Source organism: Nasonia vitripennis, chromosome 5, assembly GCF_009193385.2.
Source record: "Nasonia vitripennis strain AsymCx chromosome 5, Nvit_psr_1.1, whole genome shotgun sequence".
Classification (NCBI taxonomy): domain Eukaryota; kingdom Metazoa; phylum Arthropoda; class Insecta; order Hymenoptera; family Pteromalidae; genus Nasonia; species Nasonia vitripennis.
In genome coordinates, this window is record NC_045761.1 from 7330295 (window position 1) to 7350130 (window position 19836).

The 19836-nt window shown below is 42.8% G+C and overlaps 2 protein-coding genes across 8 annotated transcripts; one reads left to right on the forward strand and one right to left on the reverse strand.

The window, feature by feature from the left end:
- Positions 1-104: 104 nt before the first annotated feature.
- LOC100121568 (E3 ubiquitin-protein ligase Ubr3) lies at positions 105-19643 on the reverse strand. 3 transcript variants are annotated; one of them, XM_031932131.2, is made up of 28 exons: positions 18598-19643; positions 18252-18465; positions 18034-18162; positions 17568-17833; positions 17232-17476; positions 16881-17004; positions 16624-16803; positions 16229-16455; positions 15635-15790; positions 6748-6929; positions 6532-6671; positions 6305-6447; positions 6042-6208; positions 5724-5967; positions 5494-5653; positions 5246-5419; positions 4876-5028; positions 4503-4687; positions 3990-4416; positions 3610-3908; positions 3222-3533; positions 2910-3138; positions 2620-2829; positions 2278-2546; positions 1847-2197; positions 1620-1751; positions 1407-1546; positions 105-1309 (listed from the first exon to the last, which is right to left on the reverse strand). In XM_031932131.2, exons 1-28 carry the CDS (start codon positions 18845-18847, stop codon positions 1192-1194), a joined length of 5826 nt encoding a protein of 1941 aa, XP_031787991.1. In that variant the 5' UTR covers positions 18848-19643; the 3' UTR covers positions 105-1191. The 3 variants fall into 3 exon arrangements, with proteins under 3 accessions (XP_031787991.1, XP_008216989.1, XP_016844775.1); XM_008218767.4 differs by having other exon boundaries at positions 16887-17004; positions 18598-19601; XM_016989286.3 differs by lacking the exon at positions 4876-5028 and having other exon boundaries at positions 18598-19600.
- LOC100679659 lies at positions 7910-15298 on the forward strand. Of its 5 annotated transcripts, none has more exons than XM_003424416.5 (8): positions 7910-8184; positions 8301-8958; positions 12845-12986; positions 13064-13201; positions 13274-13491; positions 13609-13829; positions 13924-14334; positions 14488-15298. In XM_003424416.5, the coding sequence occupies exons 2-8, from the start codon at positions 8374-8376 to the stop codon at positions 14819-14821; spliced, it is 2049 nt and encodes a 682-aa protein (XP_003424464.1). In that variant the 5' UTR covers positions 7910-8184; positions 8301-8373; the 3' UTR covers positions 14822-15298. The 5 variants fall into 5 exon arrangements, with proteins under 5 accessions (XP_003424464.1, XP_032456669.1, XP_032456671.1 ...); XM_032600778.1 differs by having other exon boundaries at positions 8038-8184; positions 8269-8958; XM_032600780.1 differs by lacking the exon at positions 7910-8184 and adding an exon at positions 12178-12703 and having other exon boundaries at positions 8287-8958.
- Positions 19644-19836: the final 193 nt, after the last annotated feature.

Below are 19836 nucleotides of genomic sequence, written 5' to 3' on the forward strand. Positions count from 1 at the left end.
ATTTTCAATGATTTAGCAGATCTATTATAAACTTTTTACTGATAAAATATTATATACTTAGACAAAAAAAACTTCTAAATAAAAAAAATTCCAGAATAACTGTGTAAGTTATGTACAAATTGTTTAATTCGCAATTGACCTAACGTACAATCTGTGCGGCGGCCTATGCGCCTATACATATTTACAATCTCGAATTATAAGTCGTAAACGTTCTTTACGCAAAAATAAAGAGTGTACATATTTTTCTGCTGGGTTTTTTAAAATTTATATGTTGAACAATTTGTGTACAGCAAAATTTTTCTTTTACACCATGATGGTATTACATATTTAGTTGTCCGATACGTTTATAAATCATACGTACACAGCCGTTTCATTTTAGTTCTGCAGTGGTCCATTCTCTTCGTTTCTTTCTTTTTTCAAAAATTATACAATCTTCAATAGTTTTAAATATCAAAGTCACATAAATGGTGCTAAGAAAATATAGTTGTTGTTAGAAAATTAAATTTTATTAATATGAGTTGAAAAAAACGGTATCCTGTTGAGCATTACACTTTATAAGATTTTCGATCAGAGTATTTTACTGCAGGTTTGAAGTCAAAAACAGTTATATCGAGCTCACAAGTCTCTTAACAAATAATATGTTAACAAGACATCAGTCTGTTCCTTCCAGTATTATAGCAGCATAATCTTTACAAAATATCGTATTGTCTGTACTAAGAGTCAAGTTACTTTACATATTAACCACAAAGGAAAAAAGCAATACAAATCCATTGCTTGTTTGCAAGACAAAAAAATCAACATGCCTAGCAATTGAACCTTACTGTACAAGTCCTCTTATTTTAAAATGTAAAGTTCAAGCATTATATAATACGTAAGTATTTTATTAGGATTTAACCTTGTGGAGTCTTTAATAAAGGAGTTTTCACATGAAAACACAAATTCTTTGCTAGACATGAGTTTTAAAGACGCCACTATAAAAATTTCGTCGCGATTAATACTTTCAAATATCATTAAACCTACATATATTATTTTACCTATTGTTTGCCTCAGAATAAATATAATATCTATATGCCGTCAGAGGAGATTTATTAACTTTTAAAGCATTGTGAACATTGGCGAGGCATTGGCCCATAGGGATAGCTCTAAAGTTCAATATATGTCGGATGGATTAGCTTTTATCATTGTGAAAGGTCACAGCGCATCGCGATGCCAGACCCATGTTTTCTTCGTATGATCAAATCTGTGAGCCAACCATTGTTGCTCCAATAGTTGATATCTGTCCTGACTTAGATAAAGAGGCTTTCCGCGTCTGTTTAAAAGAATTTCATGAATTATTATTGCATCCAATGTTTATTGATAATTTTAAATAACTACGAGAACGATTAAAATATATAAACTATGCATACTTTAAATCCCTGTCCTCCTCTTCAAAATCATCCAGGTACAAGGATCCCCACAAACAAGCTCTCCTTCCTCGGATCACAATAACGTATGTTGATGTTACGACTAAAAATATACCCGTTCCACCACCACAGTCTATAGAATGCTGAAAAACGTTAAAAGTACATTGTAAAACTCAGTGCTTAATATTTAACATTGAGAGATCTGTATGTATATACCTGAACAGCTTCACAAATATTTGCTATTTTACAACAATTTTGTTTCAGACAAACAATGGTACCGCATAATAAGCACACGCTTATTTCTTGAGGTACAGAATGGCACTGACGGCACTGCCGTTCGTGATAGTACTGAAATATAAAGAATATATTTTTTATCGAATTAATGAATTAGTGCATTATCATTATGATTACATGATGATGTAAATCAAGTGCTCATTATTTACCGTAAAGATTTTTTCATACTCTCTTGGAAGACTAAGTAATTTCGGCATTTGCCATGATATATGCTGATCAACAATTAAACTTCTAGCAGCAATCTGGCTCTTGCTTACGAAGACACCAAACTGGTCGCACCAGAGCCGTGGTACCGAAACAGCAACTTCTTCATTGTGCCAGCTCAAAGCTACCGCCGCGTTAAAACAGCTCCAGTCCATACCCTCGGTCACTAATTCCAAATAATAAACAAGCCTTACAAATTCCGTCTCCGGAGAGCGAATCAAAGGTATTGGCTGTTCATATAAATGGTGACGAAGAAGTGCCGCCACTCGCAAGAAAGGCAAACACAACGTCTGAATCTATACAATAAATATTTAAATTGAAAAGTTTGTACCACATGCGTAAACGCAACTATAGATTTGATTTTGCGTATATTTACCTGTTGTTCTATTACGTGGCTCCTTATCCTAGCATGATTTGTAGATGAAGTCGACGTTGCATCGTCGTTTTGATAAAGTTTGCTATCGCGGAAATAAGTAATCACAGTCCTTAAAATAGTCTCCGACGTAGTCGGACTTGATTGATCGTTTAACATTCCTCGACCAATAATAGCATTTCTTTCAGCCTGCGTTAAACCACAACTTATTTGCACCACAACTTGGTAGTACAATAAATTATATAATACCTTAACCACAGCGGAAAAATATGCTGAAAGAAATCATTGAAATGTTAAATGGAATATGTATTTAATTAATCGACCAAATAACTTGTAATTGCTTACTTTGATCTAGATGTAATGGAAGCACAAGTATGAATTGTATGAGTAAAGCTGTTGGATCTCTCAGAAGTAGAGGAACTTCTTTTTCGCATGATGTTAGCGCTAATTCTGGGACAGGATCAATCGGTAAGCCTGACAGTTGTTGCCATGTATGATGGACTGGCCACATGGCTAAAACTCTTGCATGTACCGCCAACACATGTAGCAGTGCAACTGTTCGGATAATTTTATGTTTAGTCCTTTGTGCCATTTAAACTCTTTCAAAATTGATCGAATTCGATATTAAAACTCACCGATACAATCACGCTTTGGTGTGAGAGGAGTCATTGATGGGGGTGAAACACAGAGTGAACCACCTCGCTGAACCAATTCCACTTCGAAATTAGTGCGTGCAACCGAAGTAACGAAGAGGAACAAACTTTGATGACTAGGGCTCCAGCTTTTTTGTTTATATTTTAAATACGTAGAACTTGTCATGTCTTCCATTGCTTTACCCATTGCCACCGCCAAATTCGATGTAGTCTGTAAACAGCGTTTAAGCATTTGTTGTAATGTACGCCTTAAATTTACTAAAATATGTTAAGCAAAAAAATAATGAAACTTACGGGACTTCTTTGAATTTCTTTTAGAAAATTATTCAGTTCCAAGAGTATTGTTTCAGGTGACAAATGACGAGAACGTACTACCGCTGAACATTCGCCTAACTGTGGCGACAATGGAAGAACAGAGTTCGCTAGTTGTCGACACAGAGGACAATTGTATTCGCCTCTATCAACCGCTAGATTTTGTTGCCGTTGTTGCGGACCGCGAAGAGATTGTAAGTACGATTTCAGGCAGTCTAAGTGCAGGTGATGCCCACAAGTTTGCACGTGGACACCTCCTTCCCAGCCCAAATTTAATGTGAGCAGCCAGGAAAGCTGTAGTAAATATTAATTAAATAATTTATCATGATTTGGAACCGTGAGTATTTTGATAAATGTCTATAACACCTACCGTATAGAACGATCGATTCAATTCATCTATTCTGTAATCGAAGTGAGCCCCGCGAGTGTCATCTTTAGGATGTCGAATAGGTGGATCTGCGTCTGATGTAGGAAGTATCAAGCGTTCCGGCTGCTGCCGTTCGTGTCCAATGACGCTAGTTGCTTGAACCAAAACCACGAGACCCATTGGCTTGTCCTCACTACTCGGAGTAGTTTGATTGCAGATGACACAATCATACTCCTTCTTACTAGCCATCTTTGTCTGTCCCTCTTCGGAATTCCAATCCATTCCAGATACACCGGCTTCGTCTGGAATACGATTAAGATGTAAATTATGCAATCATTAAACAAAAATAAATTCGTATTGTTATAACAGACTGTCATCCCTACCAGATTCCATAGCCTTTTCCATGAACTCCTTTTGCTTATTGGCGAATTCGGCCATGAGTTTCTCCTGCCTTTCTTTGGCTCGTCTCCGCCTTTCCTCCTTCTCGCGGTTCTCCCTCTCCCTCTGCTCGTTTTCACAGTCTTGCATTCTCGGCCATAATCTGTTCCTAGTCTCGATGATGCTTTCTTTGCACATGGAGTCGAGATTGGCTATCTTCTTAAGCAACTGTGAGATGAAGAAGGGACCGTCACCGATTCGCGATTCCGGCGCAGGGTTGGAAGTATCCATACTGCTGCTCGCTTCTTCAGGTTCCGAAATCGGTTCGGGGTTGTAGCTGTCCGGTATTCCCGACAATTGGGAGTGCAATTTCAGAAGCAATGAAATCATGCTTTCACCGACTCTTACCATTTGAGGCTGAGTTGCTCCAGTCTTGTTGAAAATTTGGAACAACGAATATCAATACAAGTTTCTTTTGAAGTTTGGTGATCTAAATAAAAAAATATTCTTAAACTCACTTGTGGATCTCTTCGCCTGAAGTGTTTGTGAGAATTTGACGTTGACGGAACTATTTCGGTTGAAGTTGAACTAGTATTATTGAGCCTTGAGATTATGGAGTTGGCAAAAACAATTTCGTTTCCGGCCATGACTGCAGGACGTACTTCTGCTGGCGGGAGAGCAGGCTGGCTGAGCATTCCATCCGCTGTTTTGGAAAATTATGGATTAAGATGCGAACTAAGTATGGATAAGAAATAATGGTGACATGATTGATTTGTATTTAGCCCATTCTAAGAGATGTATCGGAGGATGGGAGACAAATTAATGAGTGGACGAGCACATGAAATGCAGATTTTGAAGAAGAAAACAAATTTTTCAGTATTTTACACGTACTGTTTGGCGTAGGACGTGATTCGAGGGCAAAAAACTCGGATTCTTCGGTAGATGGTGGCAACGCTCTTGTCATAGGTAATAATTCGTCTTCGCTGTCACCACGCGGTATGGCGACTACCCCGTCTTCAGGTGCATAATTCATAGTGTAATCGACTATAAAAGAGTAATAAAAACAAAATCAAACTTAAAACAGTCTTCCAGCCTGTTTGCAAGGCAATTGAGAAAGGCATCATAAAATTTGTTACAGGGTTTTAGTCGACATTATCAGAGAAGGTTAAGGGCATTATATTAAAAAATAAGTCTAGACTAAATACATGGTGGTATTACAGTGTGTAGATATTTTGATGTCAATCTTAGAGAATATACATACCACTAGTTGTTGGCAGAGCCGGAAGAGATGTGGCATTCATATTAATTTCGTCAGATACGTCGGTGTTGTCTGCCGATGAAGGAAGAGCCAATATTCCACTGGAACTGTCGTCAGCGCTATCGTTTAACATAGCGACTTCAGTCATTTCTCCTTGAATCTCCCACTCGAATTCACCTGCAATAGGACAATTTTTTATTAATTGGAATTTTGTATGTACTACAAAAGAAAGCAATCAGAATAAACATTACTATCTGAGCTGCTTTGTTCCGGTTCTTGAACTAAGACGACCCGTGGTATGAGGGTCCTCAAATTTTCGGAAAGGTTATTACTATTGAACCAACCGGCCAAATCCATATCTTTGAATATGCGAGGAGTTCCTCCACTGTTGTATTGACAAACAGGATGCGTCTAAAAATATAAAAATCGTTAGTCGCTACATCTAAGGAGTTTACGAATTAATGTGGTGGGTGAAGCTTACAGATTTATCAGGAACTTCAGCAGTTACGACTGCCATTTCTAAAAGATATACAGCCAATGCCATAATATGCTCGGATATATTTTTTCCATTGACTGCCTTGTACAGTATGACAAAAATCATCGCGTGAAAGACTTTTGAACGAAGAACGAGACGTGGATCGTCGTAATCATCAGATACGGGCGCAGGATGACGGAAGGGAGGCCATGGTGTAGCATTAGCCCTTAGTTGGTTGGATTGTTTTGCACTGAAATTTTCAAATGTTGTATTTAAGAAAATGTAACAAAAAGTTTATAGAAACGTTCAATGAATGATTCTTACTATGTGGTGAATCTGTCCATGGACACTTGAAAATCTTTTCTTTGCACAGCTCTAAGCAAAACATGCAAAGGGTCGAATAATTCATCCCAGACACGTGGTTTTGGACCATACATTCCCTGCTGCATGTTTCCACTAGCTTCTAAATTTGGTGCTCTATAGTGGGCCACCTGATGTTGGAAAATAGAATTTATTGATGTTTTATTACCAGTATGAGAAATCAATGAGAGTCTAGATTTTTATCATTTACAGAAAAAGTAACAAACCTCAACTAGAATAGCTTCAAAGTCTCGGTTTTGAGTATTTCCACAGCGTTCTGGCATATATTCCATTAGCTGGCTGTGAGTTTTGTCACCCATGCACAACAATGTTACCATTTCCAAACGTGACATTTCTACATCTGACAGACCTGTTGGACATTGGAAAATGTAATTTCATCAAGAATCTTTTTGCATGTAAAATATAATTGCCATAAAACTTATTCAAGCCTTACCTAAATTAGTTCGTACATTCACTAATGTGGCCAAAAAGGTCAGACAACTTTCTAACATTGAAGTATCGTGCTCCCCCTCTAGGTACTCATTCTGAGGAGCATGATAGCGACTGAGGCTCATCCATTCTTTAACGTGAAATCTAAAAATTAAAAAATACAATTAGTTTACAAAGTAGTAGAGTAGTATATAACATAATTATTCTTTGTTAATATTACTTCTCAATGATAGTTGACAGGAATACATCAGGTTGCAATTTGGTGGCACATATTTGCAACAGGTACAGGTCAGCATCGACCATTGAATTGCAGAAATTACATTGAATATAAGTCATTGCCTGTCCTCTTATTTGCAATCCATTGCGGACCCATAGATTGTTGAGGATTTCGTAAAAAGCGACCTGGAAGCATAAAATCAGTCATTTCCTTAATAAATGGTTTAATACAACTCATTATCCTTACTACTTCTTATAGCGCTTATTTTGAATTTTACCCAGTAAATTCATTCTGCGGCGTCTCTGAACAATATTTTTTCAACTGTACAGCAGAACTCCGTCTGCAAATTCCAGGAAAAAAAAATACGATCCCGCTTGCATCACTTCAAAATGAATTTTCTGAAAACCTGTACTTTTGCATTCGTCTCTTAATAATTATCCGATTCGCTGTGATAAGGCTCATTTGTACCCGGGAAAAACGCAACAACAATAATCCTCGTGTGCTTAACAAGCGACTACGTTATTCGAATTTGGCGAAGAATCGCTTTTAACTTGGCGAAAAAAACTGATTACACAGTGACGTCTTCAATTTCAATCGCGCGTACACTATATCGCCTTACGATCGCTAAGCGAAAGTCTGTCACCCGAGTAATTTCGAGCGCAAGTATTTATACAGATATCAGATTATAAAATTTTTAAACGATAAATCGCGGCGCAATATAACGCTCAATATCTTACATAAAGTAGCAATTTCCCAGTTGACAAAACGACGGCTCAAACGGAAGCATATCGTCGCTCGCATCATACATTTCCCCCCCTGATGACCGTAAGCGAATTACAAGAAACGACGAGCTATGGGTCACTCGTCGACTTTCCTATTATTCGTTACATAATTAGCGCGAGCCCGAATCTCCCCGTCTCTTTCTCCTGCAGCGGAGTATGGAAAGCAATCGTCATCGACGCCGTAATCGAGTCGTTGCATGAAAGTGTCTTATAACGAGCGCAAAGAGCAGAGCGTAAGTATAGCGAAAATATTATAACAGTATCGCAGGCAAGTGTACGCGTACGCAGCATAGAATCGAGCATAAGTGCAGCAGCGCAAGCACGAACATAGTGTCCGACTCATCGGCTCAGCCAATCGGCTGCGGAGATCGGCGCGTCAAAACAACCGCCAGGCCTGCCCTATCCGGCCGCCTGTGTAGTGTCTTTGCCGTATGGCAGTGTGTATAAGTATAGCGGGGAGACCAAACGAGGCTGTGCCGCAGACAAAGACAGTATAGAGGGAGAGAGAGAGAGGCCTGAAGTTAACGGACGCGGGGGCCACTGACTCGCTCCGTCTCTCTCAACTCTTTCCGCTCCCTCGCGACAGTATAGTGTAGTCAGCGAGACGCTTCATTCGAGCGAGCGAGCTCGACAGTGGCGGAGGATTTTCCATCCAGAGGTGAGTCTCTTTCGTTGTCTCTGCGTGTATAACCTATATCTCTCTCCGCGCCTCTCTCGATTTCGATTTCTTTGTTTACATCAGTGCTCCGCGTACTCTCTCTCTGTATCTCGCAGGTGTCGTCCGCCCCGGGCTCTCCATATGATACACTAGAGGATCGTCGAGATCACAGCCAAGAAGAAAGTGACAATGGCGAAGCAGCTCTGCTGCGTCGTGCTGTGCAGCCTCGCGCTTGCGAGCGTCTCCTCGTTCGACATCAGCTTCGGCGACGTGACGGAGGTGCTGAAATTCAGCCGCGAGGTAGTGACGGATGTGCTCGAGTCGTACCACATGATCAAGCCCAAGCGACCCGGCGACGATGACACGGACTTCCCGTTCGTCAAGAGGATGGAGAAGCGACTGATGAATCACATAACCCAAGTCTCCAGGAAGATCGACGTCTTCGAGGGTAGACTCGAGCACAGGACGGAGATCGTACTCGACGCGATCCTCACCAAAGTGCCCGAGCGCGAGATGCTCGAGTCGTCGATGCACGACCTCTGGAAGTATCTCGGCCAGATCGATAATCTCTACCAGAACTTCCTGCACTACGCCTCGGCGCCCCAGAGGTACGAGCAGTACACCATGGAGGATTTCGCCAAAAACGCCGTTAGCTCCAGTCTGAACGCGCTGCCGGATGTGCTCAAGATGATTCACAGGCTCGTCGTGCCGCCCAACTGGGACGTCGACATCTTCCACAGGAGCATCCTCACGCTTCTCGCTAAGAACATGCAGGTTCGGTATCTTCCTATTTTAATAAAAAAAACTCGTATTTCTGCGTTCGGATTGAACGTTGACCCTTGCGAATTGAGCAACGGCGCATGACTGCATCGCTCTCTCTCTCGCTCTCTCTCTCTCTTTCTCCGAAGGTCGACGGGATTTATCTCCGCGACTGAGAATGAAAACAGCCGATAGACGCACTTCTCGCTTTCATTCCGCGCGCGCGTATGCTTGTTTCAATCTCGTTTCCAACAAAGACACTTACGCGCGCGCGTGCAATAAATCGGAGCAGTTTAGATCGACCAATGTATGTAATGACTGCGGAGACTCCTCCGAATGTATCCGGCCGATGCGCGCAATGAAGAGCGCTTTTCGCTTGCGCAAAACACGTGTATCCGTGCGTAAGTTGCTTACGTCGTTGCGTATACACACAAGTGCATTGTGTACTACTATAATAACGGGAGTTTCGGAGCCCGAGTGTATAATGGCACAGTGTCTTTCTTACACTCGCCGCTTTCCAATTTGGACATCCCGCGGGGGGGCGTTTGTTGCCGGGACATTCGCGGAAGGAGCTGCGTGTGTCAGGATTAAAAATAAACGCGTCGAGCGTCCTTACGCTCCTGGAAGTGCGTTTCTCGCGAGGCGAGTAAATAAATGTAGTATCCTACACACACTCGCTCCGACCTTCGTGACGAGTCAGAGATGACTTCCGCGAAAATTGCAGCGGTTGCACTTACACGACCATCAATCTGACTCCCCTCTGATGCTCAATCTCTTAATCATCCGCGTGTCTCCGGTGACCATTGCCGGAAGTCGCGCCGAATCTGAGCCGTTCGAGATTTCATTGCAAATAAGCGGGAAAAAAGATTGTTTTTCCGAAGCCTGTAAGTACGGTCGCGCCGTTGCATAATTAAAGACGGATCTCGTTATGCAATTACGGACGGTTCGATTCTTCTTCTCCTTATTTCAATTTTCGACCACGTTTTGCGCGAGTATATTCAGCGATAAAGCTCGAGAGCTTTTTCTAGAAACTGTAACTATGAATCGCCTTCGCTTGTCGATGAAATAAATCAAGAAGCATCGGCGAACGATATTTCAAGAACGCGGATTTTTACGACGACTGTGTTTGTCTTTGTTCTGTGCGATAATTGAAAGCATCTGCGCGGAGCCGTATTGGATTCGCGCAAGGTCTCTCACACTTCGTCGCATTCCAGACGTCGTTTCTTTCTTTTTTTTTTTTAATGCGCACAACTAGAGGAGAGCATTGCAACACAGAGCGCTATATATCCCGCGCGATAACTCCAAGATGTGTTTTCGTCGAGCGGAGGATGTGCGATAAAAATAAAAACTCGAAGCCGAAATGAATTCTACGTCCACGCTGCTGTTATCTGATCCCTCTGTTCCGGGGGCACGTGTAAACAAAAGTTCGGATACCCTATACACGTTTCTCTTTGTCAACGATTCAGAGATATATCGCTTGCGATTTGCGTAGCGTGAAAATAGTGTGTGTGCGCGTAGAGCGTTGCGCTGAGTTGCGCATTATCCACACTGCTCGAGATAAAAACTCGTGGAGAGATTTCAAAAGACCGATTTTGGAGTAAACGACGCAGAACGGGACTGGAGAGAGAGAAAGAAAAAACCCGACGGGAAAACCGGCATCAGAGGCTCTTCTCTCTTCTCGGCGTCGAAGAATCCGAGGATGACGCGTCCGAAGGAGCACCAAAAAGGAGCAAACAAGAATGTATCCATACAGCGCATGTAAATTACACACTGCCAGAGAGAGAGAGAGCGAGACAGAGAGAGAGAGAGAGAGAGAGAGAGAGAGAGAGAGAGAGAAGGGCAACGAGAGGTGTATATGCGCTGCGAGTTACATTACGTATAGAGAGAGGGAGAAAGAGAGACGGAGACTGTATACAGCATAAAGAGGCATGCGCGCGCTCGCTCGCTCGCTGGAGAGAGAGAAAGAAAGACGACGGTATGTGTGCGGTGGCGGGGCCAGTCGGCGCTCGCGACAGCACCTCGACGGACGTTTGTCTCTCGACATCTTGTCAATATCCTCCGAATAGTCTCGGCCAGTCACTGGCCCGATTCTATACGTTTTTTCGTTCCACAGTCATTTTTCCTTTAGTGTACCCGTAAGTGGCGTCGTTTTTTTTTGTTTACGTTCGCACAGCCAGTTATCGCGAGTGTTCTTTCTTTCCCTTACCTGTGTGGGTGTGTGTGTGTGTGTGTGTGTGTACACAGAAGGTGTGGGTTGCACACAACAACGCGCGGAGGAAGAGTCGACTTTACACACTTGCACGTATACAGCTGATGACGATTGTTTAGTGTCCTCGTAAGGTCAAGCCTTTTTTCATCGATTTTAATACCATTCGCGCATTCCTCGGCAACTTTTTAAAACTTTATACTTAGCTGCGCGGCGCCGCTTTCATCAATTAAACACGAGCCTCCGCTGAATTAGACTTAATGCGCCGCCGGGTATAATTGTGTCTTTTTTTCCGACGTAGTCGACGTTAATTCTCTACGAGTTTCTGGGAAAAATTATCGAAGGGAGAGAAGTGCAAGCAACGACGTTGTGAAAGGATTAAGGACTCACGCGATACGCAAACTTGATTGAATAACCGGGTCAGCGAAGCGATAACGCGCGCAGCACACTCGAATCCTTATAAACTCAAGAACGACGCGCTGTGTTGTTGTTGTTTTTATTTTTGTTCGCGCGATTCTAGAGCGCTTTTACTCCCAAATTGGAACTAGACGCCTTTGCTGGATCGTGCGCGCGCGAATCGTTCAATACCTCGGGCGGACTTGTTTGCGCTGACGTCAGGGATTTTACAACGAATCGCGTTATGACATACTTCGTGCGCCGATGACACTTTTATCACCCGACGTGTGCAGGTTCTTTGTCTCGTTTCTAAAAAAGTGAGAATTTCCAAAACACTCGCGTGCACTGGCTGTAGAGCGCAATTAGACGTGTATAACGCCGACGACAATGGAATGACGTTGTCTATCGAGTTCCTCTGACAAACTGCGGGACATTCGAGTCGGCGATGATGTTTATTTGCGTTTTTGTATACCTGTCTGCTTTCCGCTAATGCAAAACGTGCGAATTAGTCGTTACAAGTATTTAGAAGTGAAACTTGAAATATTAGAGATTTGTAGAAAACGAATAATTCGAAGCAAAGAGACTCAGCGAAAAGCAGATAAAAAAATACCCAGTCACATTCTTTCCCGCAGTACACGGTCTAAAGTCACTCGACCCAACGCGATGGGTCTGAAGATCCTTCTGCTCCTATCGCTGAGCGCGATAGCAGCCCAAGCAGCTCGGGCTCGCTCAAAGGAGTTCACCCAGGTGGACAAATTACGCCAGGCTATCCTGCGCATGGACGATGAGAACCAAGATCCTATGTCCAACTCCTGGAACAAGGACGTTTCCTACCAGGACCTCTTCAAGAAGTACAAGGAGTTCGGCGACGAGATGGACCGACAGTTCCCTAACGACATCGAGCCTCACCTCGAGGCCCTCAACAGCCTCTGGCTATGGGCCAGGACACAATCCGAGTTGAGAAGCATCGACGGGATGTACATGACGTTCAGGAAGATGCAGAGAGATCTGGTGGAGAAACAGGAGCCACTGGACATCAAACAGTGGGCGAATTTCGCCAGTACTATGCTGAGCGACGCGAACGTCGCGATTCCACCGGCACTCGAGAGAATCTCCGATTTCATCGTACATCAGTATCTCTTCGTTTCCGCCTATAAGGTACACGCGGGCGACTATATTACGGGGGCTTTAATAGAGAATTAGGTCTTTGCGATGATAATCCGAACGTAGATTGCGAGATGTGATTGTGATTGACGAAGGTGGATGTGTGTAATTTTTTTGTTCGTTTGCTTTTAACAGGAAGCTTCGACGCAGATATGCAACACGCAGCAGTCTCCGCAGCAGCTGCTCTACAATTTGTACAACAAGATCGCTCTGACCGAGATCAAGGGCTACACGATGATGCAGTTCTCCTGGACTCTTCTCAAGCTCTATAATATTGGTGAGAATCGATGATCGAGATAGGAATTTTATCGATGAGATAGGGGATGTTTTCATGACGACTGTTTAATGCATTAGGCAACTTCACCGAGGAAATGGAACAACTGAAGCAGCAGTACGCCATCAGAACGTCCGAGACTTTGAGGGCCGTCAAGACGGCTATGGTCTTCGCTCCGAGAGAGGTCTGGAAGTGCGATCCCATCAAGCACAAGCTCGGTCAGTGACGAGACACGTTGATGGATTATTTAACTAAAAATATAAAATGCTGACTATCTCGTGTCCTTGCAGACGTCACCTACACCGAACTGAAGCAGGTCTTCCAGGGCTACCTCGTCAACGAGGTCGACATGAACCCCCAGAGTACGTGCAAGGAGAACTGCGCCTACTACAGCTATTCCAAAGTCCACGGATGTTATCAGAATCAGTTCTGCTCGACGCAGCGTCGTTGCAACGGCAAACTCATAAACTGCCAGTACATAGACTCGGACATGTGGGTCTGCCCTTCGGTAAGTCTAACTATCTTGCTCCTAATTACGGCTGCTTATAGCCCCGGCTATTAGCGAAAATAGTAAAGACGACATTACGCGCTAATGAATCATTAACCGCTGGCGAATTCCTTCCAGGACAAGAGCAGCACTCGCCGCTACGAGTACATCGAGTACGAGAACGGCCAGACTTTCGGACAGAAGGGAACGTGCAAACGGCCCACGACTAAAGTCGACAGCTGGTGGCGTTGGCTTTTCTGGCACTGCAGCTACTGCATGTGCACTTGCGACGACCACAACTCCAGCTCCGACCGTTACTTCAATTTGCGGGATGTCACCTCGGACGTCGACAATAACAAGTGAGTCATACGCGCAACTAAGACCTTATTTTATTCTGTTATTGGCCCTCGTCGGAATTAGATGAAATTAAATTCTCGTTTCCTCTGCGTGCAGAGTCGTTACAGGGGTGCGCTTGAAGAAGGAGAACCAGATCATTCACATTCAGATTCAAGAGGGCACGCTACTGCCGCGTGGCAACATCGATGGAAGTAGCGTTGCTTGGAAGAAGATTGACAACTATACCATTATCGATGCGAACGTGAGAGCCGGTGTCGACTACCATACGATCATGTGGGAGAAGCGGGCCGTTGACCTCGACGACCTCGACTCGCCGGCCGATCACCTTCTGACTGGATTAAGGTTCCGAGTCATCGGCACACACTTGAATCTCGAGATTCAGATGACCCCCTTCAATTTCACCACGGGACAGCTGATCAAGGAGAAGAGCCTCTGGCACTCGCACGACACCACCGAGGCCAGTGAAGTTTATGATCTCAACGGCGAAACTCAACAAGCCAAGAAAAGGTAAGTTTCGAGAGACGACTTATTTATTCATCGTGAAGTCAGAGTTAGAAACGGTCTATCAAAAGTAACGACTAATCAATAATGTTAGAGTAGAGGAGTTACGTGCTTAGCATAAGATACCAGCAGTAGAATAACTATTGAATTTCATTACAGGACTGAATTGAAACTTAACAAGCCTGACATCCCGACACGCTCAGTGGCTCAGGCAGTGCCAGACTCGCAGACCAACCAGTATTTGCTATTTGTGCCTACGGACTTGGGCAAGGACGCGGCTCAGAGTACCGTGCCGTTCATTGATACACAATCGGTCGAACCGAAGCCACCGGTACCAATCTCCGGCGCCGGTATCTTCCACAAGGGCCGTGACGGCTTCGGCGGTTTCCTATCGCTCAAGCTGATCACGTACAATTTCGAGCCACAGCTACACTCTGATCTACCACCCGCACCTCCGGCCATTGGCCTTAGCAACGACGTCAACACGATGTGAGGCAGAATACAGTGAGATACCCGGAAGAGGAGAGTCACAAAGACGGAGGAGACATCCAAAGAATCCGCCTCGACGACAGGGGATGGTGCTCTAGTGCTTGCGATAGATTATACTCGGATCTATACTCAGCGGTTGAACGACTCGCGCAAGGGAAATTCATTGAGCCGCTTACGAGGAATGAATCACGAACGATATCTCTATACATTTTCCTCTCGAACTTATATTTCTTTTTTCTATTTAGCCGATAGTTAAAATTTGTTCCCTTTTTTCTACGTTCTTGTTTCACATAACTGATATGTGCATGACTTAGCGATTAAGTTGAGATTTTGTTTCTGCGGACAACACTTGAATTTACTGTGATTTTACTTTACCGTTCACGGAAAAAAATATGTACGTGCAGTGCCACTTTGTTTGGCAGAAACATAATATGCGTTACCTTTGTACAACGTGAATAAATCTTTTGTAATAGAAAATAAAGTTTGTGTTTGCGTTATCTCTTCCTCGCCAAAATTATTCGTGAACGTGAATAATCGAGAAGTAAGTAGCTCAAGTACTAACACGTTTTGCTGATACATGCATTACAGAGGGTATCTTGAAACTTTTAAGGTAATATACTTGAAAAATATAAAAACTAATATTGTATGCTAAAAATTGTAATTTTGTTTATCTTTCGTCAACGATAACAGGTTAATAATAATTAAAATATGCCATTTTTTTTAAACTCTAACGTGAAATATTTAAAAAATTGACTGCCTAATTATTGCTTGTATTTGAGCTATTCACTTGAACACTAGTGTATTATTATGTCCTTACCTGAACACGAAGAGGATGCATCATCAGCAAGTGTAGCATATCAGTGGGAGGCAGCAGTTCGTTCAGCATTGCACTCTTTTGACGAACTGCTTGGCATAGAAAAACTGCGAAGTAACGATGGAGCGGCAGATGAAACGACACCTGAAGACTGTCGCTCTGTGGAAAATACAATTTCACGTAAATCGTTGAGCCATTAATGTAAATGTAATTCTACTATTTTTGATAAGCCAAAATATGATTTAAACAAAATTTGAATAATTTAAAATTCAACAAATCTTATATGAAGATCACTTTAAAGAAAGTGATACTAAAAAAAATAACATTTTGTGATCGCCCTTCAAAAGGTCGGATTGCCAGTGTGATAAACAAGAGTCGGTTTAAACCAACCTCACGATCATTCTTCAGGCCCATACAGTAATCTGGATTAACTAAATAAACGTTGCACTGATAGAATTTATATTTTTTCAGAATGATTAAATACTGTCAATTAAGCAGTGTTAAAGACTGATTTATATTACAAATAATTGGAAAATCTATCAAATGCAGTCATACATTTTTATGCTAATAGTGATGATCATACTAAATAGAGCTTACCACATTTGTGTCAGTGTAATTAATACCATCGAACCAATCTTGTAGAGCAGTTAAGCAAAAATTGAGAACACGACGGCTTAGTATAGCACTGTCAGATCCTCGTAGATGCGAAACTAAAGCCCACATTGGATAAGCACTTGCTTCAAGTTCAGCGCTGAATGCAGCGTAATATGTATTAGGCTCGAATTCGACGTGCTGGCTCAACTCTCTTTGATTAACGTTCATTCCTGAAATTCATGCAAGAAAATATGTACTGACGCGTGAAACTAAACGTTTTTTTTTTGCATAGACAAGATTTTGAAAATCACTAATAATGTCGACATCTAATGCAACAAAGGTATAACTCAATGGCATAGCGATTCTTATTCAAAATTTGAAAATTGTATTATGCTTACCTTGAAACATGGATAGAAAATCGAACCACATTTCTAGCAAAGTATCATCATTCATAAACCTTTGTGCTACTGGTTTATGAGATAGAACATTATTCAAATCAGAAACCAGGGGCCAATAACAATGTTCCTTCATTACTTGCCTCCCACAGTCTACTACATAATGGAAATTTTTGTCTGGATCTAAAAAAATAACATCATTTAGTATTTTTATTCCCAATCAAGTTTTTTTGAATTATGGAAATCTTTGAGCCGAATACCATTACCGTGAAGTGTATTTTGAATTAGAATTTTGCTCATCATGTATTTCAAACTAATCACCATGACGTGAAGTAATTTAAGCTGGTCCACCATCCTTACTGCTAAACTTTCGTTACTGAATAGCTATAAAAGAAATAATATTTTTTTAAAAGTCAGTACTAACAAGTAAACATATCTTCCAATAACTATTACATTTTACGAAGACAATTCATGAAAAATACTTTAAACTTGAATAAAAGATAATTTAGTGTTCTCTGGCCACCTCTTAATTTTTATCAATTTTGACCTTATTTAAATACAGATAAATATTTTATCAAGTTTAGCAAACAAAAAATTACAAATATTCCCACCTGCACACTGACGTGAACCACACGGTTACTCAAGGTGTCGGGATCGGTAGAACGTTCAAGCATCATTGATATCCTGCTATAATGCAAAACGAAAGCCCGAGTGAGTGCTTCCTTGTAATCAGGATCAGGTAACATATTTAGGAGCAGGCAAACTAGTTTCTGGGGAAATTCATAAGCCACTGTCCAAAATACTAATTCTTCCAAGAACGTCGTGTGTTCCAAATGTTCTTGAAGAGATGCACACTCTGTTAAAAGAAAAAGGAAAAGGATTAAATTTATAACCGACGTTTCTTATATAAATCTATGTACGGTTGTTTATTTAACCCTAAAACTTACCTTTATATTCATCTGGGGGTTCAGGATTTGGTAGATTTTTAATAGCTTTTTGATAATTTTCATTGCTACCTTGACAATAGGCGGCGTATTCGGATTGACCAGCAAAAATTGAGGGATCCATAAAGCCGCGATATTTCTGGGGATTGGTGAGTGCTATTGTCATCACACGTCTCATCAATGCTCCCATATTATTGAGGTCAAGTAGCATTTTTAAATAGGCATCAGCCTCCTGGATAGAACCTTTGTGGTCAGGAATGCCATTTTTGCTGCGAAAATTGAAATTGGAACTTTAAAAACCTGAAGCATTAAGTCACTGAATCTGCTAGAATTATAAATAGACATGATAACATTGATATAAATATCAGTTTGATGTCCAATGAAAAATTTATTGCATTACTCATATTAGAAATATTTGTTTAGAAGGAAATTAGTTTGATTAGAAAGAAATTCAAAATGCTGAACATACCAGTTTTCCCTCAGGTGCTGTATGAGTCTTAATATGATCCTGGGCATCATGGCCTCAGCAACACACATTAGGTCAGATGGCGCAGCAGATTTGTTGACATGAGCTTTTGGTCCGTGCCTGTCACAGAATCTAGCAGAGCAGGTATAAAAACATAAATACAGAATGAGGCTACATTTGACACAAAGAAAAGAGGCAGCACTGTATTATGCAATACTCACCCTGCTTCCTTCATAACAGAAGTATCTCCGCAGTCGCATGCACCACCAGCCTGACTAAGGAACATATTGAAATCGTGCCTATGATGATTTCCCTTCTTGAAGCACTCAGTGCAGAGGGACATGCACGGGGAGATACCACAGGTACGGCACCTGTACGCCACAAAATTTGGCGTCCAAACCAGGCCACATTTGGTGGCATTGTCGTAGATCCTCACTAGAAGCAAAACACAAAGCAGGCGCTATAGAGAGCAGTAGAGATATTGCACCAGAGGCAGATGGGATTTCAATAGAAAATGGCTAGTGGATTTTGGAGCAGCTCCAAGCTAGAGCGTACAAATGTAAATACCTGTGTTGGCAAACTCATCGGGACTCCGATTACCAGCCATGAGCCATTTGCACCAGTCGATGGTCTCCCAGTCGTCGATGGGCTTGCTAGGACTGAGCAGGATGTCCAGCAGCTCCTTGAGCATGTCGGGCGAGATGGAGGATTGCTCCGAGCTGGCGGCATGGCTGCACTGGTCGTAGATCCAGGCCGCGGCGGCGCGCTTGCCCTTGTTCATGAGCACCTGGGCCGAGTCGCTCGAGGTCGAGGCCATCGTCGTCGTCGCGCTACTTCTCTACAGTATCCGTAGAAGTAAGCGAAGAGCAGTGTAACGAGCAGAGCTCTCGTTGCGCGCGAGAGAGACGGAGGTGAATGAACCTTTTTTGGTAATGGGTGTAGGTATCGGATGAGAACGAGAGAGAGAGAGAGAGAGAGAGGCTAGTAGTAGCTGCAACGGCAGACAAACGACGAGGACGACGGGAGGTGAGCTGCCAGTCGTCCGCGGCCGAGCAGTGGGACCTCCATGTCAACGAGGCTGCTCTCCTCTTCGCTGCTCTTTCACTCCGAGATGATGCTGACTCTCCGGGCCAGTACTAAGTACCTGGCATGACACACGCGCTCGGCCGAGCACGCACAAGATTCGGTTTCGCACTCTCTCTTTTTTTCCGTTCGCAGAGTCGACGTTCCGGAGGAAAAAGAAAACTGATGACGACGTAGGCTGCTCGCTCCTCTCTCTCTCTCACTGCTCTCGCGCGTGTGCACGCACACACCTCGCGTGCGGGGGAGTCGCAGCACTATATTACAATCTACTCCGAAGCTCTGCGGGCCCTATTGTACAAGGTGCGGCGGATACAATACACACTCGCACTGAGACACTACGAAGAAGAGTATCGCGGCACTGACTGTCGCGCTCGCGCGCGAGAGGAGTTTTTTTAGACCGCGACGTCGAGAGCTATGATGTGTAGTGTATTATAGGGTCGGACGACAGCGACGACGGCAGGGACGTTGCGGCGGCGGCGCTGCTGCTGCTCTGCTGCTGGTGATCGAGTTCGTTCCTCTCTCTCCGGCGCTGGCTGTCGCTCTCCGTCTCGCTTCTCTTTCCCTTTTCCGTATATATATATATATATATATATATATATATATATATATGTGTGTGGTGCTTCGATATATCTGTATATAGCTGTGTATATAGACGAGGTCGGTCTGCTTTACCAAGCGAGCTCGGCTTTTGCGAGTAGCCGATCTTTCCCGTGCGCGGATCCT